The sequence below is a fragment of the Salmo salar genome, chromosome 21, assembly GCF_965601325.2.
Source record: "Salmo salar chromosome 21, fSalSal1, whole genome shotgun sequence".
Classification (NCBI taxonomy): domain Eukaryota; kingdom Metazoa; phylum Chordata; class Actinopteri; order Salmoniformes; family Salmonidae; genus Salmo; species Salmo salar.
In genome coordinates, this window is record NC_138311.1 from 3,272,325 (window position 1) to 3,297,829 (window position 25,505).

The 25,505-nt window shown below is 42.0% G+C and overlaps 1 protein-coding gene across 2 annotated transcripts in view; it reads left to right on the plus strand.

Moving 5' to 3' along the window:
* The window catches only part of LOC106581635 (dachshund homolog 1), a 386,583-nt gene that overhangs the window by 185,827 nt on the left and 175,251 nt on the right, over positions 1–25,505 (plus strand). For both annotated transcript variants that reach the window (XM_014163781.3, XM_014163783.3), the window contains exon 3: positions 12,689–12,841. In XM_014163781.3, the coding sequence (XP_014019256.1) occupies positions 12,689–12,841 (153 nt within the window). The remainder of the gene's footprint in view (positions 1–12,688; positions 12,842–25,505) is intronic.

Here is a 25,505-nt window from a genome sequence, read left to right on the forward strand (position 1 = left end):
GAGAATAATATAACAACAAGTTTTGTACACAGTGGCATGTTATTGTTGCTCCTGATGTTAGATTTACAAATAAAGTTCCCCATCGATCTCTCCGCTGACTACCAGTCCCCCCGTCTTCGCCGAGCAGGTGACTCCAATTAACAAAAATGAGCCCTGAAAATTCACCCCATGATGCATTGCACCAAATCCGGCAAATCACCTAATGTCCCATGGCTGCCTGGGGGCTTTAAGTGAAGTGCCATAAGTAATGCATGGAAACTTCACATGCTGTAATATACATTTTATTTGGGGAGGTGGGTTGTTTGTTTTAATTCCCCACAGCAAGCTTTTCAAAGAGTGACAGAGATTGTTCAACCAATCTTTGAAAATGGGGACTTTTGTTGTTTTGCCAAAGTTGAGTACAGTACATTTTGAAAGTATGCTTTCCACACAATGACTCAATGACTCATCTTTTGAGATAATTTTTATGTGAGAGACATTCTTGATATGTGTATGTTTTGCACCTGACACCAGTTCCACTTGCTTTGGTTTCCATTTAATGAAACACCCTTTGTGTATTTGTGTGTATGTGTCCATTGGTGTGTGTGGTGTGTGTGTGTGTGTGTGTGTGTATATGCATTTGTGTGCTTTCGCGCACTTTTGTGTGTACGTTTTTAATACATTTTTTTAACCTTTATTTAACTAGGCAAGTCAGTTAAGAACAAAATCTTATTTTACAATGACGGCCTACCCTGGCCAAACCCTCCCCTAACCCAGACAACGCTGGGCCAATTGTGCTCCGCCCTATGGGACTCCCGATTACAAACGGTTGTGATACAGCATGGGATCAAACCAGGGTATGTAGTGACGCCTCTAGCACTGAGATGCAGTGCCTTAGACCGCTGCGCCACTCTGAAGTTTGTGTGTGTTAATGTGGGTGTGGGTGCCCTCCAGATACAAAGAATGTGACATTACACAGTAGATAAAGCACTGCCTTTCTGTAGAGAGAAGGGCAAAAGAGCCGTAAAAGTCAGTCTTTCTTTTGTGTACCGATGAGGAGTTAATACTGATTTTATGTAATTGAATTACGCAGGTTGGTGTTGCGGAGGGCTGTGGCATCAGTGTGGGCGTTTGTTGTAAGAGAGAAATGTTCTGACATTGGGCGCAGGTATGGGCAGCTTCGCATGTTAATTAATGATGAAGATTCTGACAATATGCAGAGGCATGGCAGCATTCAGCCAGTCGAGGCTGCTGCTTCCTTTGCATATTAATAGACGCTTCATTATTATTTAATTTGACAGCTGCTTCGAGGGCTACTATCAGACCTCGTCACCGTTATTCCCCGTTTTCCGACTCTCCTGCCGTGATATTCTCCATTTGTTGAAATGGGGGTGGCGCTCAGCAAATTGCAATTTTTCTTCCAGCTGGTGTGGTGTGGCCGTCTCTGTACAACGCAACACTGGATCATGTGCATTATGCACCAAATGAAAAGTAATGGACTGAAACCGCGATGGACTACCTGGCTCAATGAGAAGCGCAATTTTTTCTTCCTGTTAATTTTATTTTTTTCAAACGTTGCCTGTTGCCTGTCCTAATGAACATGACCCTGTTGTGCTGTTTGTTTGTGGCCAAAGAGGATTGTCTCTGTGTGTGTCTATGAGATGAGTCTGGCTGTCTGAATTTTTAAAGGTGACTTTGAAAGAATCCATGAAGTCGGGATCATTTTGTTTGCATAGTAATGAATGCAGATTAGGAGTAGGGAGTGGGATGGGCTGTTCGACATTTAGACCTCCAGTCATTTAAATAGACTTGTTGCTCATTTCTGAGATCTTGATACCTCCTTATTAGATTGAGTGTTAGGTGGGTGCGAGTTACTGTATGAGCAAGTGACAATTAATCAGCTGAAATGAAACAATTATAGGAACAAAGGTTTCGATTTATAGAGTCTGTCACATGTTGTATGAAGATAGTGTGGGGTCGGAAGGAGGGGGGTCGGGGTGGACAGTGGCAGTGTGATGGACTGAAAATGATAAAGAGGATAATCGACCTGTTTGAAATGAGACCAAGTCCGTTTAGGTCCGCCTCTTGGCAGATCTTGGTAAATTTGCCAGTTTTTGTAAAACTTTTCAAATGTTCTGCCAAAAAGTATCTCTTGGCAGACATACCTTTCAATAATTTCTCTCAACATCACAATGGCTGCTAGAATAGATTCATATCGCTGATGATTTGATCACATTTGGTTAATCTTTTTTATTCACAATATACACTGAGTATACAAAACATTAAGAACACTTGCTCTTTCCATGACAAAGACTGACCAGGTGAATCCAGGTGAAAGCTATGATCCCTTATTGATGTCACTTTTTAAATCCACTTCAGTCAGTGTACATGAAGGGGAGGAGACATGTTAAAGAAGGATTTTAAGTCTTGAGATAATTTTGTATGTGTGGTATTCAGAGGATGAATGGGCAAGACAAAATATTTAAGTCCCTTTGAACAGTGTATAGGTGCCAGTGTCAAGAACTGCAATGATGCTGGGGTTTTTCACGCTCAACAGTTTCCCATGTGTATCAAGAATGGTCCACCACTCATAGGACATCCAGCCAACTTGACACAACTGTGGGAAGCATTGGAGTCAACATGGGCCAGCATCCCTGTGGAACGCTTTCGACACCTCCTAGAATCCATGCCCCAAATAATATAGGCTGTGCTGAGTGCAAACGGGGGGGTCAACTCAATATTAGGAAGGTGTTCCTAATATTTGGTATACTCAGTGTACGTCAATCGTACACTGTAGGTGAAAGAAACATTCAAAATGCGTACATCACAATGCATCAGAGAATGCCATATGCTGAACTCTAACAGTCCTTTGAGCTGCACCTGATTTGTGGCAGCCCCGGAGGTGATTTCAATATTTACTCTGTAGTCTGCTCTGCATACGTCTCATTTGGAAAACAGTTGACTCTCAGCCATTAGACAGAAATTAAAGGTGACCTTCAGGCTGGGCAGAGGCCACATTTATTATGTGGAGAGAAGTATCGCCTTCTTACCAAGCCTCGGGGGGGGGGGGTGGTGTGTGTGTGTGTGTGTGTGTGTGTGTGTGTGTGTGTGTGTGTGTGTGTGTGTGTGTGTGTGTGTGTGTGTGTGTGTGTGTGTGTGTGTGTGTGGTGTGTGTACCGTGTGTTGTTGTGTGTGACGTTTCTATGCATATGGAACAGCAGAGGAGCCCGTGCAAATGAGAGGGCCCTCAGTGACATGATGTGTACTGTTTGTCAATATGGTCCCAATATATTTTAAGATGCAAACAAGGCTTTAAATGATATGCACCTCCATGTCAGTGGCTCAGATTGGCTATTGCCATCTGCATATCTTCTGCTTGAGAGAGGAGTTTAGTGTGTGTACATATATGTGTGTGTGGTTGTGAATTAGAGGTACATGTTCCAATTCTGCCTCTCCTTGTACTTACAGCACACAGCTAATAGCTGCTCTCGAGTCACGCCTCTGAAATGTGACAGCTAAGACAGACTCATATGTTGGCTTGTCCTGTGAAGAGTCTACATGCAAACCAAATTCCACATGTACACTGTTTGTTTCAGGGCAGATTTTTTTAAATCTGCGGCAGACCATTTTACCTCAAAGTTTTGGTTGAACTGCTATTTAATGGAATGTAGTATCTACAGTTTTTCACAATTCCTGACATTTAATCCAAGTACAAATTCCCTGTTTTAGGTCAGTTAGGATCAACACTTTATTTTAAGAATGTGAAATGTCAGAATAATAGTAGAGAGAATGATTTATTTCAGCTTTTATTTCTTTCATCACATTCCCAGTGGGTCAGAAGTTTACATACCCTCAATTAGTATTTGGTAGCATTGCCTTTAAATTGTTTAACTTGGAGAGTTAAAGAGAGGGATATCTTCAACCACCAACTTACCATCCTGAGACAAGGCCGAGTATAGCCCACAAAGATTTCCGCCACGGCACAACCCAAGGGGGGGGCGCCAACCCAGACAGGAAGACCACGTCAGTGACTCAACCCACTCAAGTGACGCACCCCTCCTAGGGACGGCATGGAAGAGCACCAGTAAGCCAGTGACTCAGCCCCTGTAATAGGGTTAGAGGCAGAGAATCCCAGTGGAGAGAGGGGAACCGGCCAGGTAGAGACAGCAAGGGCTTAGTCAGGTTTGTAGGCAGGTAACTGAGTCAGGTTTGTAGGCCTCCTTGCTCGCACACGCTTTTTCAGTTCTGCCCACACATTTTTCCATAGGATTGAGATCATGGCTTTGTGATGGCCACTCCAATACCTTGATGTTGTTGTCCTTAATCCATTTTGCCACAACTTTGGAAGTATGCTTGAGGTCATTGTCCATTTGGAAGACCCATTTGCGACCAAGCTTTAACTTCCTGACTGATGTCTTGAGATGTTGCTTCAATATATCAACATCATTTTCCTCCCTCATGATGCCACCTATATTGTGAAGTGCACCAGTCAGGTAGCAAAGCACCCCCACAACATGATGCTGCCACCCCCGTGATTCACGGTTGGGATGGTGTTCTTCGGCTTGCAAGCGACCCCCTTTTTCCTCCAAACATAACAATGGTCATCATGGCCAAACAGTTCTATTTTTGTTTCATCAGACCAGAGGACATTTCTCCAAAAAGTACGCTCTTTGTCCCCATGTGCAGTTGCAAACTGTAGTCTGGCTCTTTTATGGCGGTTTTGGAGCAGTGGCTTTTTCCCTGCTGAGCGGCCTTTCAGGTTATGTCGATACAGGATTTGCTTTACTGTTGATATAGATACTTTTGTGCCTGCTTCCTCCATCATCTTCACAAGGTCCTTTGCTGTTGTTCTGGGATTGATTTGCACTTTTCACATCAAAGTATGTTTATCTCTAGGAGACAGAACGCGCCTCCTCCCTGAGCGGTATAATGGCTGCGTGGTCCCATGGTGTTTATACTTGGGTACTATTGTTTTTACAGATGAACGTGGTACCTTCAGGTGTTTGGAAATTGCTCCCAAGGATGAACCAGACTTGTGGAGGTCCCCAAATTTTTTTCTGAGATCTTGGCTGATTTCTTTTGATTTTCACATGATGTCAAGTAAAGAGGCTCTGCGTTTGAAGGTAGGCCTTGAAATACATCCACAGGAACACCTCCTATTGACTCAAATGATGTCAATTAGCCTATCAGAAGCTCCTAAAGCCATGACATCATTTTCTGGAATTTTCCAAGCTGTTTAAAGGCACAGTCAACTTAGTGTATGTAAACTTCTGACCCACTGGAATTGTGATACAGTGAATTATAAGTGAAATAATTGTAGGAAAAATGACTTGTGTCATGCACAACGTAGATGTCCTAACCGACTTGAAAAAACTATAGTTTGTTAACAAATTTGTGGAGTGGTTGAAAAACGATTCCTAACTAACTTCCGACTTCAACTGTAAATGTTATCTACAGAAGATACCATTTCCTTTATAAACTGTTTCCTTCATACAACTGTTTTCCTTTACACTTTTCATCTCATGGACCCAGGTTTGCTTGCACCCTTTTCATCTCAGTGATATCTGCATCATTGAATGTGGAAAACTGTACTCAAGTCATGTTTTGTTAACTGTATCCACATTTTGATACAGGGTATTTAAAGAAATTATGCTCTCATAGATTTTGTTTCGCCCTGGCCCTATACGTAGGTGAATTGTGTTTATGAGCCTTTGTTCTTTCTGTATAACACTGTTTCTATTGCAAAATCTATTGCAAAATCCTAAATTAGCTGTGTGACCATAATACCCTCCAATCTCACCATTAAGCTCGGGGCCCTGGGTCTGAACCCCGACCTGTGCAACTGGCTCCTGGACTTCCTGACGGGCTGCCCTCAGGTGGTGAAGGTAGGAAACAACACCTCCACTTCGCTGATCCTCAACACAGGAGCTCCACAAGGGTGCGTGCTCAGCCCCCTCCTGTACTCCCTGTTCACCTATGACTGCGTGGCCACGCACACCTCCAACTCAATCATCAAGTTTGCAGACGACACAACAGTAGTAGGCCTGATTACCAAAAATGACGAGACAGCCCGCAGGGAGGAGGTGAGGGCCCTGGCAGATTGGTGCCAGGAAAATAACCTCTCCCTCAACGTCAACAAAACAAAGGAGCTGATTGTGGACTTCAGGAAACAGCAAAGGGAGCACGTGTCTATCCACATCGACGGGACCGCAGTGGAGAAGGTGGTAGCTTCAAGTTCCTCAGCATACACATCACTGACAATCTGAATTGGTCCACCCACACAGACAGTGTGGTGAAGAAGACGCAACAGCGCCTCTTCAACTTCAGGAGGCTGAAGAAATGTGGCTTGGCCCCTAAGACCCTCACAAACTTTTACAGATGCACAATTGAGAGCATCCTGTCAAGCTGTATCACCGCCTGGTACGGCAACTGCACCGCCCATAACCGCAGGGCTCTCCAGAGGGCGGGGGCAAACTACCTGGCTTCCAAGACACGTACACCACCCGATGTCACAGGAAGGCCAAAAAGATTATCAGGGACATCAACCACCCGAGCCACGGCCTGTTTACATTTTTTTTCATTTTAGTCATTTAGCAGACGCTCTTATCCAGAGCGACTTACAGTAGTGAATGCATACATTTCATACATTTTTTCTCCGTACTGATCCCCCGTGGGAATCGAACCCACAACCCTGGCGTTGCAAACACCATGCTCTACCAACTGAGCCACACAGGACCACTGGGTCATCCAGATGGAGAGGTCAGTACAGGTACGTCAAAGCTGGGACCGAGAGACTGAAAACAGCTTCTATCTCAAGGCCATCAGACTGTTAAATAGCCATCACTAGCCAGCTACCACCCTGTTACTCAACTCTGCACCTTAGAGGCTGCAGCCCTATACACATAGAGATGGAATCAATGGCCACACTAATCATTTTAATAATGTTGAAATACTTCTGTACTCATCTCATATGTATATACTGTATTCTATTCTACTGTATTTTAGTCAATGTCACCCCAAAATTGCTCATCCTAATATTGATTTATTTCTTAATTCCATCATTTTACTTTCAGATTTGTGTATTGTTGTGATCTGTTAGATACTACTGCACTGTTCGAGCAAGGAACAACATTTGATTTGATTTGATAAAATTAGTGTTTCTCTTACAAAGAACAGAGATGGCATTGACCAAAAAACCCTATGATTAATACATATTTTCACTAATTACATTTCACTCACCTGAAAACAGTTCCAGTGCGGCTTTGTTCAGTCATTAAAAAATGACATATAAATGAATTAGTGAAGGTCAGTCAATACAGAAAATATGCAGTGCAGTTGCAAAAACCATCAAGCGCGATGATGAAACTGGCTCTCATAAGAACCCCCAGAGGAATGGAAGACCCAGAGTTACTCAAATAAATTCTTAACAGACACATCTCAATATCAACTGTTCAGAGGAGACTGAATCAGGCCTACTAAAGGATACCAATAAGAAGAAGAGACTTGCTTGGGCCAAGAAACACGATCAATGGACATTAAACCAGTGGAAATTTGCCCTTTGGTCTGTTGTCCAAATTGGAGATTTTTGGTTCCATCCTCTGTGTCTTTGTGAGACGCGGTGTGGGTTAACGGATGATCTCTGCATGTGTATTTCCCAACGTAAAGCATGGAGGAGGAGGTGTGATTGTGTGGGGATGCTTTGCTGGTGATACTGTCTGTGATTTAGTTAGAATTCAATGCACACTTAACCAGCATGGCTACCACAGCATTCTGCAGCGATACGCCTTCCCATTTGGTTTGGGCTTAGTGGGACTATCATTTGTTTTTCAACAGGGCAATGACCCACCACACCTCCAGGCTGTGTAAGGGATATTTGACCATGAAGGAGAGTGATGGAGGGCTGCATCAGATGACCTGGCCTCCACAATCCTCTGACCTCAACCAAATTGAGATGGTTTGGGATAAGTCGGGCCGCAGAGTGAAGGAAAAGCAGCAACAAGTGCTCAGCATATGTGGGAACTCCTTCAAGACTGTTGGAAAAGCATTCCAGGTGAAGCTGGTTGAGAGAATGCCAGGAGTGTGCAAAGCTGTCATCAAGGCAAAGGGTGGCTATTTGAAGAATCTCAAATATAAAATATATTTAGATTTGTTTAACACTTTTTTGGTTACCACATGATTACATATGTGTTATTTCGTAGTTTTGATGTCTTCACTATTATTCTACAATGTAGAAAATAGTAAAAATAAAGAAAAACCATTGAATGAGTCGGTGTTCTAAAACTTTTGACCAGTGTGTATGTGTGTGGAGAGTGATTGTGCTGGCATGTGTGTGTGTATGCAAGTGTGCAACTGAGACCTGGCCAAGATAAAGCAAAGCAGTGCGACACAAACAACAACACAGAGTTACACATGGAATAAACAAACATACAGTCAATAACAAAATAGGAAAAAAGTCTATATACAGTGTGTGAAAATGAGATAAGATAAGGGAGGTAAGGCAATAAATAGGCCATAGGGGTGAAATAATTACAATTTTAGCAATTTAACACTGGAGTGATACATGTGCAGAAGATGAATGTGCAAGTAGAGATACTGGGGTGCAAAGGACGGGAAAAAAATAACAGTATGGGGATGAGGTAGTTGGATGGGCTATTTACAGATGGGCTATGTGTACAGAGAAAAGAGTCGGCCCGAGAATTGAACCCTGTGGCACCCCCATAGAGACTGCCAGAGGTCCGGACAACAGGCCCTCCGATTTGACACACTGAACTCTGTCTGAGAAGTAGTTGGTGAACCAGGCGAGGCAGTCATTTGAGAAACCAAGGCTGTTGAGTCTGCCGATAAGAATGTGGTGATTGATAGAGTCGAAAGCCTTAGCCAGGTCGATGAATACGGCTGCACAGTATTGTCTCTTATCGATGGAGGTTATGATATCATTTAGGACCTTGAGCGTGGCTGAGGTGCACCCATGACCAGCTCAGAAACCAGATTGCATTGTGGAGAAGGTGTGGTGGGATTCGAAATGGTCGGTGATCTGTTTGTTAACTTGGCTTTCGAAGACTTTAGAAAGGCAGGGTAGGATAGATATAGGTCTGTAGCAATTTGGGTCTAGAGTGTCTCCCCCTTTGAAGAGGGGGATTACCGCGGCAGCTTTCTAATCTTTGGGGATCTCAGACGATCCGAAAGAGAGGTTGAACAGGCTAGTAATAGGGGAATATATTTCCATGTGGTCATGTCTCTGTGTAGTACTGTGCATTTTCCAGAGTCCGTTCTGGACTTGGGCACTGTAAAGAGACCCCTGGTGGCATGTCTTGTGGGGTACGCATGGTTGTCTGAGCTGTGTGCTTGTTGTTTGAACAGACCGCTCGGTGCTTTGAACATGTCAAAACATCTCACAAAGACAAGTAGTGATGCAGTATTTTGAGCCAGGAGAGATTGACATGATTGCATGTCATTGATATTAGCTCTCTGTGTACATTGAAGGGCTAGCCGTGCTGCTCTGTTGTCGGCCAACTGTAATTTGCCTATGTCCCTCTTTGTGGCACTTGACAATATGACTTGGCAGTTGTCCGATGTAAAGAAAGCAGAGCAGTGCTTTATTACGGAACGACCTATCCCCGTCTTAGCTTATCCCCAAAGCCTTCCCTGTGGCTCAGTTGGTAGAGCATGGTGTTTGCAACGCCAGCATAGTGTGTGCAACACCAGGGTTGTGGGTTCGATTCCCACAGGGGACCAGTACAAAGAATAAATAAAAATAAATGCATGAAATGAAATGTATGCATTCACTACTGTATTTCGCTCTGCATAAGAGTGTCTGCTAAATGACTAAAATGTAAATGTTAGCTACTGTTGCATTTATATGTTTTGACCATGACAGTATGCAATCCAGGGAGTTTACACCAAGCAGTTTAATCTCCTCAACTTGCTAAATTTCCACATTATTCAAAAACATGCATCCTGTTTGCAATAAGTCACATAATAAGTTCTATTGACTGACTCTTTGTGCAATAATATTGTTTAAAATGCTTTTTTTAATGACTATCTCATCTCTGTACCCAACACATACAATTATATGTAAGGTCCAGTGGTGGATAAGTACCCAATTGTCTTACTTGAGTAAAAGTAAAGATTAATTATGAGAAAATGACTCAAGTAAAAGTTAAAGTCCCCCAGTAAAATACTACTTGAGTAAATATCTAAAAGTATTTGGTTTTAAATGTAGTTAAGTATCAAAAGTAAAAGTATAAATAATTTAAAATGTCTTATATTAAGCAAACCAGACAGCACAATTTTCTTGCTTTTTGATGTGCGATAGCCAGGGGCACAGTTCAACACTCAGACAAAATTCACAAAAGAAGCATTTGTGTTTACTGAGTCTACCAGACCAGGCACAGTAGGGGTGACCATGAATGTTCTCTTGATAAGTGCGTGAATTAGACAATTTTGCTGTTCTGCTCAGCATTCAAAATGTAACAAGTACTTTTGGGTGTCAGGGAAAACGTAAGGAGTAAAAAGTACATTATTTTCTTTAGGAATGTAGTAAAAGTTATAATAATAGTTATAGTAAAGTAAAGTACAGATACCCCAGAAAATGACTTAAGTAATACTTAAGTATTTTTACTTAAGTACTTTACACCACTGGTATGGTCCCTTAGTCGAGTAGTGAATTTCAAACACAGATTCAACCACAAAGACCAGGGAGGTTTTCCAATGCCTCACAAAGAAGGGCACCTATTGGTAGATGGGTCAAAACAAAAGCAGGCACTGAATATCCCTTTGAGCATGGTGAAGTTATTCATCACACTTTGGATGGTGTATCAGTACACCCAGTCACTACAAAGATAAAGGCATCCTTCCTAACTCAGTTACCGGAGAGGAAGGAAACCGCTCACGGATTTCACCACGAGGCCACAGAGTTTAATGGCTGTGATAGGAGAAAACTGAGTATGGATTAACAACATTTTAGTTACTCCACAATACTAACCTAATTGACAACGTGAAAAGAAGGAAGCCTGTACAGAATACAAATACACTTTGTCATTATGGCGTGTTGTGTGTATCAATTTAATCCATTTACAATTCAAGCTGTAACACAACAAAATGTAGAATAAGTCAAGGGGTATGAATACTTTCTGAGGCACTGTACACATGCATACCCACACACACACACACACACACCCACCCACACAAACACACACTTCCATGCACATACAACAACCCCCCGCCCACGCACAGAAATAATGGCATGCCATTGCATATATGTTTTCCTGAGTCCATCTGTTCCTATCAAAGCACACAGTGACGTCAATACAGTGTTAGTGGGGAGAGATAGAGCCAGCAACACATTCATAGCAATCACATGTACAAAACAACATCTCGTCTACATGTTAACCTGCTGCAAAGCTATTTCATGTCATAAGATGTCATATTTACCAGCCAGTGGGGGAACAGGCTGCGTAGAGTTACATAGTAACATTGTGCTGTTGTCAGCAGCATGAAAAGCTCCTCTCATAGAACATGGGACTGGTATTTTGGGTTTCGGATATTTGTCATTTTTGTGTTCCATGCTACGCCAACATGTTTTCTGTTCAGGTATTTATGTTTTGATACAGTATATAATAAGTTTGTAATTAAACATATACACACTACCGTTCAAAAGTTTGGGGTCACTTAGAAATGTCCTAGTTTTTGAAAGAAAGCAAAAAAAATGTGTCCATTAAAATAATATCAAATTGATCAGAAATACAGTGTAGACATTGTTAATGTTGTAAATGACTATTGCAGCTGGAAACGGCAGATTTTTTTATGGAATATCTTCATAGGCCCATTATCAGCAACCATCGCTCCTGTGTTCCAATGGCACGTTGTGTTAGCTAATCCACGTTTATCATTTTAAAAAGCTAATTGATCATTATAAAACCCTTTTGCAATTATGCTAGCACAGCTGAAAACTGTTCTTAGGATTAAAGAAGCAATAAAACTGGCCTTCTTTAGACTAGTTGAGTATCTGGAGCATCAGCATTTGTGGGTTTCAGCTACAATAGTCATTTACAACATTAACAATGTCTACACTGTATTTCTGATCAATTTGATGTTATTGTAATGGACAAAAAATGTGCTATTCTTGAAAAAAAAAGGACATTTCTAAGTGACACCAAACTTTTGAACGGTAGTGTACATATAGTTTTATTCTTCATTTATATACTGTACACATTCAGTATGTAATATGCTGTATGTATGCATGAATTGTTCTCTTATCTCTTTGACCTTCAGACAACACAGCACTTTCTTTTGATGCATACATATTTTGTTATACTGTAGGATACAGACAGAAGAGGAACAAGAAGTGTGTGACAGAATGGCAGTGGGACTGGGGTACACAGGTGTATATGTGCTGTAGGAAGTCTAACCTCTAGACCAGGAATAGGCAACTAGATTCAACCATGGTTGGAGGCCTTGAACATGATTATAATAATTTGTACACAGAAAATTGCCCCTAGTAACACTTTATGATCAAGTTCCCTAATAAATCATTTAAATTTGTAAATGCTTGTTGTTCATTATGTGTGAATAATTCCTAAGATCATTCACACAATGTTTAATATAAAACCTTTTTAAAAGCCTTTAAGAAAGAAGCCGACCCTTGTTATAGACCAAGTAAGTATAACATTTTAACTGCTTCCTGTTCTCTCTGGTGCGGTGTGTCCAGGGCTGACAGCAGCGGCGGCGGCAGCTGCCAACGCGGCCATCGCCGAGGCCATGAAGGTGAAGAAGATCAAGCTGGAGGTGATGAGCAGCTACCACAGCAACGCCAACCAGCATGGGGCCAATGGCGAGAACGGAGATCTAAGCTCCAGCGTGGGTGAGTCAGTCAGTGTGACTTTCATACACACAGATGCAAGCGCATGTGCACGTGAACGTGCATACACTCACACAAAGACATGCATCCAGATATCAATGCAGGTATGAATACATATGCAGACGCACACACACACACACATGCATAAGCAAGGCGAGGATCAGAGTTTGCAGATCTTCATACAGAGCTACATACAGCTTGTGTTGAAACAATGCTGTACATTTGTACACCTGAATGCCACTCCAAGAATCAATGCACCCGTACAGTAGCTGTCAAGCTAAGCTACTGGATTACAAACATACCTATTCTTCAAGTGTGGAGCACAATGTAGGTAGTTCAGAGAATGCAGGTCCAGTTGAAACATCTACAAACTATTTTTGTTTTCCTTTTATTTATTTATTTATTTGTACAATTATTGTGCATTTTCATATAGAGCTAAACACATGGTCTAAGTCTTTGTAATGCAATGGTACATTCTGTCTCTACTGCACTGTAAAATCCAATCTAAAAACAACACAGAGATTGTTAAATACTAAATTTAATCCATAAACACTGTATCCCAAAGCTATTAGCCAATAACTCAGTCTCTAATTTCTTTAATTTAATCATTGCTTTTTCAATATGTGCCATTTCAATTAATTATTAGCCCAGAAATACAGACAGATTTAGCTAATATTGCCACCGAGCCACTTAGCGTACTGTGGAAAATGATAATATAGTGTTGAATTATTATGAGCCCATTACAAATTATAGGATCCATGTAATCCCTAAAGCTTTGGTTCGCTAAATAGTGTTTTTGATTCACTTACTCTTGCTAAGTGTCTCGATTCATGAATACATTTCGACAGAAGTACTAAGCAGTATAAACAAAGAAGCACAATTCTTTAAAAAAAATGTTGTACGGTTTTATTTGATCTTTTATAAACAATACAAAACATACAAATGACAACATCATACAAACATCAATTACATCACACCTGCCCAGACTCACTAGCCCACACCCCCCGTCTCCAGCGCCCACATCACTTTCCTCTACATGGCCTGAAACTTCACCATTTTGTTTCTCTCCATAGCCCATGCAGTTTCAATATTGAAATAATAAATAATTTGATTTTCCATTGTGTTAATAATGGCTGATTGATTTCCAGGTTTTTAGTATACATTTTTTCAAAATGAGTGATGAGAAGAGAATTGTCCTATCCACTGGGTATCTCACTACACACTCCTATGTCATGTCTTGAAATATGCAGATAGATGGATTAAAAATCAGTTGACATTATAATACTTCTGACACCCAACGTTCTAGCTCTGCCCATGACTTCCAGACTTTATAGCATTCCCTGAAAGCATGGATTATTGAGTCATTATTTGTTTTACACTCATGACTCTGCCATTGTGCTGTAGAATTTGTGAATTGTGTCTCCTGTATAATACATTCTATACATTAGCTTATACTGGGTTAAGCATAACTTTTAATTAACTGTAATTTTGTTAGTTATGCTCCAACTTTCCCTCCATCTACATTGGTCAGTCCAAAATGACATATTCATTCTGTCATGGAAGTCATTAACGGTTTGTATGCCTTTAGTTTTCCATCTGGACCAATTTATCAGTGAATTGTGAAAAGCTATCCAAGGATGTTCTATCAGGTTGTGTTTTTAGGGAGTGATATTGGTTCTTGTAGAATCCGTTTCATTTTCTTCCATATTGTTAGTGTTTTTAACTATGACACATAAAAAGTTTCTGGGGATGAGCGTGCATCTTCAGTATGTAACCATTGTTCCTCTTTAGTTTACTTAACTATATGTCGTAGGTAAAAGCCTAGGATAGTGAGTGAATACAATTCCAGGTCTGGAAGGTTAAAACAATCCTCAAACTTAGGAAGATGTAAAATGTCTGTTATGATGACTGAGTATACTTTTTTAAAAAAGGTCTTCGGTGGGGCAATTGGTATTACCGAGAATAAATATAAAACTTTGGGAGCCATGCTATTCTGAAAAGGTTTATTCTACCTGTAAGATTTTTGGGAAGATTGTTCCATTTAATTAGATCTGCTTTCATATTGTTGAAATGAGATAAAGTTATCTTTATATATTTGTGTGTTTGTTGTCACTTATTGAGTATCCTAAATATCTGATATTTGTTGTGGTCTACTTAAAGGATTGCTGATCTGCTTTCGTACTTTTTGAGAAGCACAATTCATGAGCTCTGAGGTCATCAATCCAAGAGAATAGACCAATAAAAAAAAGAAAACGACAAATGAGAAAACAAGGCTATGAGATTACCAAAATGAAGAAAAATGTGAATAAGAGCTAATAAGAATGACAATGGAGTTAATAAAAAGCTGTTTTATCTTTTTACAATTTAAATTGAAACCTTGAGCACATGGCCTGCCAGCCACACATAAGAACGCACTCCCTGAAGAATCATAATTCTGTTGAAGGGAACAGTGGTGCGTGTGCGCGTGTACATGTCTGTGTTTATTTGTGTGTATACGCACACACGTGTGTGTGTATGCATGAGTGTGGATCCGCATGCATATGTGTGTGTTGGTGTGGATACACGGGCCACGGCATTAGCTCCCTGAGTGAAATATATCGCGGTGACGCCTCTCGGCCCCATCCACAATCAATTGGATTATTTTCCTTTAATATTTACTCACAGCGATGAGATGCTTGTGTGCATGGTGATGAACAGTTTGCCACTGGCATTTGAAGGTGACCTGTCACTGTGTATGGACAAATCTATCGCTCGTGGAACTGTACAAAATAAATCATTAGGGGCTTGGCAGGGAGACATACATTCTCTCTCTATCTATTTCTCTCTTTCTATACCGATCTCCCTCTCTCTCTTTCTCTCCTTCTTCCCCTTCTCGCTTACTCTCCCCGGATTTAAATCGCTCTCAGATTTATGATTTGAATTAATGCTTTGTTTCGTTAAAGCAATGGCTTGCTGAGAAAAATAATGTTTGGTACTGAAGCCATCTTTATATTGATTACTGGGTGACAGAAATGTCTTGTTGTTTTCAGCCAGTCTTGTGTGACAGGGTGTCCAGCAGAAGTCATCTTAATCAGTGGTTCTCTAACCTCTCCTAGGGGACCCCCAGCCATTCCTGGTGTTGGATCTATTCCAGAGCTGGTACACTTAATTCAACTTGTCAACTAATTATGTGAATCAGGTGAACTAGTTGAGGGCTACAACAACATTGTGAAACGTCTGGGGGTCCCTAAGGACAGGGTTTGAGAACCATTGATCTAGATAATCAGCAGGAGATATATGGCCCTTGTATAGTCTCTTTAGATGGACAACGGAGAGAGAAATGAATGTTTAACCAACATTTATGAAGGGAAAATCAACATTCCTTTAATGTTATGGCCTACAGTAGTATAGTCTGTTCAGATGGACTGCGGAGAGAGAGCAATGTTTAAAAAGGGAAAGCAACATTCCTTCAACATTATGTAGTTAGTATACTCTCTTCAGATGGGCCAGGGAAAGAGAGCAACATTTAAGCAATGTTTAAAAAGGGAAAGCAACGTTCCTTCAACATTATGTAGTTAGTATACTCTCTTCAGATGGGCCAGGGAAAGAGAACAACATTTAAGCAATGTTTAAAAAGGGAAAGCCAAAGTTTCTTCATCATTTAAAAAGGAAAAAGCAACATTCCATCTATGTTTAAATTGCTAGTTGTACATAAAGGTTTGTTTGAATAGACCAGGAAGGGTCAGCTATTGTCAAATGGAATTTCTCCTCAGATACTTACCTGGTTAAATGAAAGAGTCATGTTTGTGAAGGGATCTCTTTTACTGAAAGGAAACGTATTGCGTTAAAACAAAAAAGTTACCTATTTCACTGTAGCATTAATATGGCGCCAGAGAACAAGGCTGACGTTTTACATATTCCGAACCAATTGTGCTTTTTTGTTCGTTTCTTTGCACTGTTTAACTTGTTTTTTTAACTTATTTTGTACATAATGTTGCTGCTACCGTCTCTTATGACCGAAAATAATCTTTGGAAAGATTCAACTACCAATGGGACATTCAAAACTGTCGTATCTTTTGCTTCACGGAGTCGTGGCTAAACGACCACATTATCAACATACAGCTGGCTGGTTATACGCTGTATCGGCAGGATAGAACAGCGTCATCTGGTAAGACAAGGGGCGCCGAAATATGTATTTTTGTAAATAAAGGCTGGTGCACGATATCTAAGGAAGTCTCGAGGTTTTGCTCACCTGCGGTAGAGTATCTCATGATAAGCTGTAGACCACACCATATACCTAGAGAGTTTTCATCTGTATTTTCCATAGCTGTCTGCATACCACCACAGACTGAGGCTGGCACTAACACCGCACTGAATGAGCTGCATTCTGCCATAAGCAAACAGGAAAATGCTCACCCAGAGGCGGCTCTCCAAGTAGCCGGGGACTTTAATGCAGGGAAACTTAAATACGTCTTACCAAATTTCTATCAGCATGTTAAATGTGCAACCAGAGGGAAAAAAACTCTGCACCACCTTTACTCCACACACAGAGACACATACAAACCTCTCCCTCGCCCTCCATTTGGCAAATCTGACCATAATTATATCCTCCTGATACCTGCTTACAAGCAAAAATGAAAGCAGGAAGCACCAGCGACTCGATCAATAAAAACGTGATCAGATGAAGCAGATGCTAAGCTACAGGACTGTTTTGCTAGCACAGACTGGAATATGTTCTGGGATTCCTCCGATGGCATTGAGGAGTACACCACATCCGTCATTGGCTTCATCAATAAGTGCATTGATGATGTCATCCCCACAGTGACTGTAAGTACATACCTCAACCAGAAGCCATGGATTACAGACAACATCCACACTGAGCTAAAGGCTAGAGCTGCCGCTTTCAAGGAGCGGGACTCTAACCCGGAAGCTGAGAAATGCCTCTATGCCCACCAAAGAACCATCAAAAAGGCCTAAGGCGTCAATACAGGACAAAGATTGAATCGTACAACACAGGCTCTGACGCTCGTCGAATGTGCAGGGCTTGCAAACGATTACGGACTACACAGCCGAGAGCTGCACAGTGACACGAGCCTACCAGACAAGCTAAACTACTTCGATGCTCGCTTCGAGGCAAATAACACTGAAACATGCATGAGAGCACAAGCTGTTCCGGAAGACTGTGATCACGCTCTCCTCAGCCGATGTGAGTAAGACCTTTAAACAGGTCAACATTCTCAAGGCCGCAGGGCCAGACGGATTACCAGGACATGTACTGCAAGCATGCGCTGACCAACTGGCAAGTGTCTTTACTGACTTTTTCAACCTCTCCCTGTCCTGAGTCTGTAATACTAATATGTTTTAATCAGACAACCATAGTCCCTGTGCCCAAGAACACTAAAGTATCCTGCCTAAATGACTACCAACCCGTAGCACTCATGTCTGTAGCCATGAAGTGCTTTGAAAGGCTGACATGGCTCACATCAACACCATTATCACAGAAACCCTAGACCCACTCCAATTTGCATACCGCCCTAACAGATCCACAGATTATGCAATCTGTATTGCACTCCACACTGCCCTTTCCCACCTGGACGAAAGGAATACCTATGTGAGAATGCTTTTCATTGGGGCGGCAGGTAGCCTAGTGGTCAGAGCGTTGGACGAGTAACCGAAAGGTTCCAAGATCGAATCCCCGAGCTGACAAGGTAAAAATATGTCAGTCTGCCCCAGAACAAGGCAGTTAACCCACTGTTCCAAGGCCGTCATTAAAAATAAGAATTTGTTCTTAACTGACTTGTTAGTTAAATAAAGGTAAAATAAATATAAAAATAAATTGACGACAGCTCAGCGCTCAGCATTCAACACCATAGTGCCCCAAACCTCATCAATAAGCTAAGGACCCTGGGACTAAACACCTCCTTCTGCAACTGTATCTTGGACTTCCTGACAGGCCACCCCCAGGTGGTAAGGGTAGGTTTCAACACATCCGCCATGCTGTTCCTCAACACAGGGGCCCCTCAGGGGTGCGTGCTTAGTCCCCTCCTGTACTCCCTGTTCACTCATGACTGCATGGCCAGGCACGACTCCAACACCATCATTAAGTTTGCCGATGATCACATTGAGGGAGAGGTTGCTGTCCTGGCACCACACTGCCTGATCACCGACAACGACAATACAACCTATGGGGAGGAGGTCAGAGACCTGGCTGTGTGGTGCCAGGACAGCAACCTCTCCCTCAATGTGATCAAGACAAAGGAGATGATTGTGGACTACAGGATAAAGAGTACCAAGCACGCCTCCATTCTCATTGATGGGGCTGTGGTGAAGCAGTTTGAGAGCTTCAAGTTCCTTGGTGTCCACATCACCAACAACCTAACATGGTCCAAGCACACCAAGAAAGTTGTGAAGATGGCACGACAAAACCTATTCCCCCTCAGGAGACTGAAAATATTTGGCATGGGTCCTCAGATCTTCAAAAGGTTCTACAGCTGCACCATCGAGAGCATCCTGGCTGGTTGCTTCATTGCCTGGTATGGCAACTGCTCGGCCTCCGACCGCAAGGCCCTACAGAGGGTAGTGCGTACTGCCCAGTACATCACTGGGGCCAAGCTTCCTGCCATCCAGGACCTCTATACCAGGCGGTGTCAGAGGAAGGCTCTAAAAATTGTCAAAGACTCCAGCCAACCTAGTCATACACTGTTCTCTCTGCTACCTCCCGACAAGCGGTACCGGAGCGCCAAGTCTAGGTCCAAGAGGCTTCTAAACAGCTTCTACCCTCAAGCCATAAGACTCCTGAACGTCTAATCAAATTGCTACCCAGACTATTTGCATTGCCCCCCTCTTTTACACCGCTGCTACTCTCTGTTGTTATCATCTATGCATAGTCACTTTAATAACTCTACCTACAGTACATGTACATATTGCCTCAACTAACCGGTGCCCTGCACATTGACTCTGTACCGGTACCCCCCCCCCCCCCTGTATATAGTCTCGCTATTGTTATTTTACTGCTGATCTTTAATATTTCTTATTCTTATTTGTATTTTTTTCAAACTGTATTGTTGGTTAGTGGCTCTTAATTAAGCATTTCACTGTAAGGTGTAAACCTGTTGTATTTGGTGCATGTGACTAATACATTTTGATTTGATTTGATTTGAATTACAACAGCTCATTTGACACATGCCATGAAGAGCATAAACATTTTGCTCATGTTTGCAATATAATCTGCTTCACTCTCAGCACTCAGGCTCTTGTTGATGATACTGCTTAGGCTAATGCTTACACTGTAGGGCAGTGCTGATGAGGAAGTGAATTAATGCTCTCTATTAAAGAAAGAGAGTCCATAGAAATTCAAAAGGGTTGATAGTGATAATGACATTGTAACTATTGAAATGCGTAATATGACTACTAATAGTTTCAGACAAAAGCAGAGACAGTGTCAGAGACAGAGAGGCAGATACAGGAATACAAGTCAGAGGCAAAGCAGAGACAGAGAGATAAATGCAGAGGTAGATACAGAGGTAGCGGACAGAAACAAAGGGAGGGACAAAGGCAAAGGCAGACACAGAGGCAGACACAGGCAGAGGTCGAACCAGAGAGACAGAGACAGAGCTAAAAACAGAAGCAGAAATATTTACAGAGGTAGAGAAGGAGGCAGACAAAGGTGAGGTAGAGGTAGAGACAGAGGTAGAGACAGAGGCTGAGACCGAGACAGGGAGTGAAGGACACCTTGTTCTGTTGGTGGAGTAGGATTGCTTTGCGTCTTTGTGTTGACGGCAATGGAACAGGCTAAAGTTTCTCTCCCCCACATCAGAGAGAGAGAGAGAGCTTGTTCGCTGATTAGACAAACAGTTTGTCTCTCACTCTCTTTGATTCTCCCTGGCAGTCTTGCGAATGAGGTGGTGTGTGTTGGTTTCAAAGGGGGTTCAGAGGCCCTCTCGATGTGTACAATGTGGATTGTTCTTGAGGCTTTCAGGAAATGCCACAATTACAGATCACAGACCCAGGTAGAGCATGTGGGGCACTAGGCCTTTCAGTTGGATAAACGTCCAGCCAGCTAAATCAAATCAAAATGTATTCGTTGCGTACACAGTTTAGCAGATGTTATAGTGGTTGCAGCGAAATGCTTACGTTACTAGCGCCTAACAATGTAGTAAAATGTCAAACAAATAATACATTTAAAAAAACAAGAAAACAGAAAGAACAACAAGAAATCAAGAAATGTCAGAACGAGTCCAATAGCAGCCTAATTAGCACTGTAACAGTGATCCAAATGCAATCTACAGTTGAAGTCGGAAGTTTACATACACCTTAGCCAAATACATTTAAACTCAGTTTTTCACAATTCCTGACATTTAATCCTAGTAAAAATCCCCTGTTTTAGGTCAGTTAGGATCACAACTTTATTTTAAGAATGTGAAATGTAAGAATAATAGTAGAGAGAATGATTTATTTCAGCTTTTATTTCTCTCATCACATTCCCAGTGGGTCAGAAGTTTACATACACTCAATACGTATTTGGTAGCATTGCCTTGGGTTAAATGTTTTGGGTAGCCTTCCACAAGCTTCCCACAATAAGTTGGGTGTATTTTGGCCCATTCCTCCTGACAGAGCTGGTGTAATTGAGTCAGGTTTGTAGGCCTCCTTGCTCGCACACGCTATTTTCAGTTCTGCCCACAAATTTTCTATAGGATTGAGGTCATGGCTTTGTGATGGCCACTCCAATACCTTGACTTTGTTGTCCTTAACCATTTTGCCACAACTTTGGAAGTATGCTTGGGGTCATTGTCCATTTGGAAGACCCATTTGCAACCAAGGTATAACTTCCTGACTGATGTCTTGAGATGTTGCTTCAATATATCCACATCATTTTCCTTCCTCATAATGCCACCTATTTTGTGAAGTGCACCAGTCCCTCCTGCAGTAAAGCACCCCCACAACATGATGCTGCCACCCCCGTGCTTCACGGTTGGGATGGTGTTCTTCGGCTTGCAAGCATCCTCCTTTTTCCTCCAAATATAACGATGGTCATTATGGCCAAACAGTTCTATTTTTGTTTCATCAGACCAGAGGACATTTCTCCAAAAAGTACAATCTTTGTCCACATGTGCAGTTGCAAACCGTAGCCTGGCTTTTTTTATGGCAGTTTTGGAGCAGTGGCTTTTTTCTTACGGAGCGGCCTTTCAGGTTATGTTGATATAGGACTCGTTTTACTGTGGATATAGATACTTTTGTACCTGTTTCCTCCAGCATCTTCACAATGTCCTTTGCTGTTGTTCTGGGATTGATTTGCACTTTTCACACCAAATTACGTTCATCTCTAGGAGACAGAACGTGTCTCCTTCCTGAGCAGTATGACGGCTGCGTGGTCCCATGGTGTTTATACTTCCATACTATTGTTTGTGCAGATGAACGTGGTGCCTTCAGGCGTTTGGAAATTTCTCCCAAGGATGAACCAGACTTGTGGAGGTCTACGATTTTTTTTCTGAGGTCTTTGCTGATTTCTTTTGATTTTCCCATGATGTCAAGCAAAGAAGCACTGAGTTTGAAGGTAGGCCTTGAAATACATCCACAGGTATACCTCCAATTGACTCAAATGATGTCAATTAGCCTATCAGAAGCTTCTAAAGCCATGGCATCATTTTCTGGAATTTTCCAAGCTGTTTAAAGGCACAGAATTGTGATACAGTAAATTATAAGTGAAATAATCTGTTTGTAAACAATTGTTGGAAAAATTACTTGTGTCATGCACAAAGTAGATGTCCTAACCGACTTGCCAAAACTATAGTTTGTTAACAAGAAATTTGTGGAGTGGTTGAAAAACTAGTTGTAATGACTCAAACCTAAGTGTATGTAAACTTCCGACTTCAACTGTATATGTATCTTCACTGGATGAATTTACAAAAGATATACTAGGAATGCAATATACAATAGCAGAAATATTAGAATGAGCTACGTCGAGAAGTATATAAATACACAGTAAAGTACAGTGTATAAATATACTGTACAAAATGAAATTAGCTTCCGGGACCTGAGTCCGGAATATAAATAATATACATGTATTTGAATGATGTGTATAGACAGTATGTGAATATAAAAGGTGTGAATAGCAGTAGTTATATAATTAGTCATGACTAGAATTGTTGTTAGAGTAGGTCAGGGCGTGACAGGGGGTGTTTGTCTGTTTTTGTATTTCTAAGTTCAGTTTCTAGTTTTGTATTTCTAGGTTGGTATTTGTTTAAAATTACCTCCAATTAGAGGCAGCCGGTTGTCGTTGTCTCTAATTGGAGGTCATATTTAAGTTGATGTTTGTCCCACTTGTTTTTTGTGGGTGATTATATTTTGTGAGTAGTGCATTAAGTTTCACAGTTTAATAAATATGTGGAACGAAACAGACGCTGCATTTTGATCCGATCATTCAAACAGCCGTGACAAGAATACAGTATATGCAGTGCCTTCGGAAAGTATTCAGACCCCTTGACATTTTCCACATTTTGTTACGTTACAGCCTTATTCTAAAATAGATTAAATAATTTTTTCCCCTCATCAATCGAACACAATACCCCATAATGACAAATCCAAAACTGTTTTTTTGTAGATTTTTGCAGATTTATCAAAAATAAAAAAGCATAAATACCTTATTTACAAAACTATTCAGACCCTTTGTTTCCATTGATCATCCTTGTGATGTTTCTACAACTTAATTGGATTTTACCTGTGGGGAAATTAAATTGATTGGACATGATTTGGAAAGGCACACACCTGTCTATATAAGGAACCACAGTTGACAGTGCATGTCAGAGCAAAAACCAAGCCATGAAGTCGAAGGAATTGTCCGTAGAGCTCCTAGACAGGATTGTATCGAGGCACAGATCTGGGGAACGGTACCAAAAAATGTCTACAGCATTGAAGGTCCCCAAGAACACGGTGGTCTCCATCATTCTTAAATGGAAGGAGTTTGGAACCGCCTGGCCAAACTGAGCAATTGATGGAGAGCGGCCTTAGTCAGGGAGGTGACCAAGAACCCAATGGTCACTCTGACAGTGCTCTATAGTTCCTCTGTAAAGATGGGAGAACCTTCCAGAAGGACAACCATCTCTGCAGCACTCCACCAATCAGGCCTTTATGGTAGAGTGGCCAGACGGAAGTCACTCCTCAGTAAAAGGCACATGACAGCCCGCTTGGAGTTTGCCAAATGGCACCTAAAGACTCTCAGACCATGAGAAAGAAGATTCTCTGGTCTGATAAAACCAAGATTGAACTCTTTGACCTGAATGCCAAGTGTCACGTCTGGAGGAAACCTGTCACCATCCCTACATTGAAGCATGGTGGTGGCAGCATCATGCAGTGGGAGTGTTTTTCCACAGCAGGGACTGGGAGACTAGTCAGGATCGAGGGAAAGATGAACGGAGCAAAGTACAGAGAGATCCTAGATGAAAAACTGCTCCAGAGCGCTCAGGACCTCAGACTGGGGCGGAGGTTCTCCTCCCATCAGGACGACGACCCTAAGCACACAGCCAATACAACGCAGGAGTGGCTTCGGGACAAGTCTCTGGATATCCTTGAGTGGCCCAGGCAGAGCCCGGACTTGAACCTGATCGAACGTCTCTGGAGAGACCTGAAAATAGCTGTGCAGCAACGCTCCCCATCCAACCTGACAGAGCTTGAGAGGATCTACAGAGAAGAATGGGAGATACTCCCCAAATACAGGTTTGCCAAGATTGTAGTGTCATACCCAGTAAGACTTGATGCTTTAATCCCTACCAAAGGTGCTTCAACAAAGTACTGAGTAAAGGGTCTGAATAATTATGTAAATGTGATAGTGCTGTTGTTTTTTTTATTTTGATAAGTTAGCAAACATTTCTAAAAACCTGTTTTTGCTTATGGGGTATTGTGTGTAAATTGATGAGGGGAAAAACATGTTTTTTATACATTTTAGAATAAGGCTGTAACCTAACAAAATGTAGAAAAAGTCAAGGGGTCTGAATATTTGTGGGTAAAATGGTATGTAAACATTTTTTTATGTGGCCAGTGTTCAATGGCTCTATGTACATAGGGCAGTGGTCTCTAAGGTGCAGGGCAGAGTACCCGGTGGTAGCCAGCTAGTGACACTAGCCGTGTGCATGCTGAGAAACTTGAAGCTTTTGAACCTCTCCACTGCGTCCCCATCAATGTGGATGGGTGTGCGCTCTCTCTGCTGTCTCCTGTAGCCCACGTTCACGGAGAGGTTATTTTCCTGGCATCACTCCGCCAAGGCACTCACCTCCTCCCTGTAGGCTGCTTCGTTGTTGTTGGTCATCAGGCCTACCGCTGTTGTGTCGTCAGCAAACTTGCTGATTGGGTTGGAGACTTGCGTGGCCATGCATTCATGGGTGAACAGGGAGTACAGGAGGGGCTGAGCATCACCTCTGTGGGGCCCCCATAATGAGGATCAGCGTGGCGGAAGTGTTGTTGCCTACCTTCACCACTTGGGGTCAGAATTTCAGGAAGTCTAGGATGCAGTTGCACTGGGAGGGGTTCAGACGCAGGGCCCTGACCTTAGTGATGAGCTTGGAGAGCGTTATGGTGTTGAAGACCGAGCTGTATTTGATGAACACCATTCTTCCATAGGTATTCCTCTTGTACAGGTGGGATAGGGTAGTGTGCAGTGCAATGGCGATTGCGTGGATCTATTGGAGTGGAATGA